The sequence below is a fragment of the Neopelma chrysocephalum genome, unplaced genomic scaffold (assembly GCF_003984885.1).
Source record: "Neopelma chrysocephalum unplaced genomic scaffold, ASM398488v2 Primary Assembly neopelma1_80232, whole genome shotgun sequence".
Taxonomy (NCBI): domain Eukaryota; kingdom Metazoa; phylum Chordata; class Aves; order Passeriformes; family Pipridae; genus Neopelma; species Neopelma chrysocephalum.
Window position 1 is genome coordinate 835 of NW_020911673.1, and position 1,250 is coordinate 2,084.

The following is a 1,250-nucleotide window of genomic DNA, read 5'->3' on the forward strand; positions in this document are numbered from 1 at the left end:
CCCCACCCTCCCCCCAGCACCCAGGTGTGCCCCACCTGTGCCAGGTGAACTCGTCCCCCTCCTCCTGTACCCAGGTGTGCCCCACCTGTGCCAGGTAAACTCGTCCCCCCCCCCCCCCCGGTCTGTACCACCCCCCCCCACCCCCAGATGTGCCCCAGGTGTGCCAGGTGAGCCTCACCTGTGCCAGCAGGGCCTGTGTGAAGGGCAGAGCTGCCGCCAGCAGCGACCGACGCTCCGGCACCGGCTCGGCCGCCGCCACCTCCCGCGGGCTGATGATGTCCCAGTCTTCCAGCAGCGGGCCTGGCACGGGGACAGGGCACCTGAGACCCCACCTGGGCACCCACCTGGGCACCTGGGACATCCACCTGGCACCTGGGACCACCCTGAGACCCCCCTGAGCCACCCCAACCTCCCGCGGGCTGATGATGTCCCAGTGCTCCAGCAGCGGGCCTGGCACGGGGACAGGATACCTGAGACCCCACCTGGGCATCTGGGACATCCACCTGGCACCTGGGACCACCCCCAGACACCTGGGACCCCCCTGAGCCACCCCAACCTCCCGGAGGCTGATGATGTCCTAATGTAATAGCAGCGGGCCTGGCACAGGGACAGGGCACCTGAGACCCCACCTGGGCACCCACCTGGGCACCTGGGACCCATCCAGGCAACTGAGACTAGGTGTGTGCCTCAGGTGTGTCCCAGGTGTGTCCCAGGTGTGTTTTACCTCCCCCCCCAGGTGTGTCTCAGGTGTGTGTTTTCCCCCCCAGCTGTGTCCCAAGTGCCCCCCAGGTGTGTCACTCACTCTCAGGGGGGTTCCTCACGACCAGGTACAGCCTCAGGGCGGGCCTGGCTCAGGTAAAGGTGTGTGTTCTACCCCCCCAGGTGTGTTTCCCACCCCCCAGGTGCCCCCCAGGTGTGTCACTCACTCTCAGGGGGGTTCCTGACGTCCAGGCGCAGTCTCAGGATGGGCCTGGCCCAGGTAAAAGCCGTCACCAGGTCACTGTCGCTCAACAAGGGCACAAAGGTGTCCTGGCCCTGCCCGTCCCGGGCAGCAAAACTCAGCGAGAAGCTTTTCTTCCTGGGGGAGGGGGGCAAAAGGGGGGGGTCACCTGGGGGGTCCCAGGTGTGTCCAAGGGGGTCCCAGGTGTGCTTGGGATCATCCCAAGCGTGGCTGGGGGGGGGTGGGGGGGGGATAGGTGTGTGACTGGGGGGGCCAGGGGGGTGCTAGATCGGAAGAGCGTCGTCCCGGA

The 1,250-nt window shown here is 67.2% G+C and overlaps 1 protein-coding gene across 1 annotated transcript in view; it reads right to left on the reverse strand.

The window, feature by feature from the left end:
- The window catches only part of LOC113979431 (TBC1 domain family member 25-like), a gene marked incomplete at its 5' end in the record, with an annotated part of 1,891 nt that extends 813 nt beyond the window's left edge, over window positions 1-1,078 (reverse strand). Inside the window, 2 exons of the mRNA XM_027706825.1 lie at window positions 179-300; window positions 927-1,078. Of these exons, the coding sequence (XP_027562626.1) occupies window positions 179-300; window positions 927-1,078 (274 nt within the window). The remainder of the gene's footprint in view (window positions 1-178; window positions 301-926) is intronic.
- Window positions 1,079-1,250: the final 172 nt, after the last annotated feature.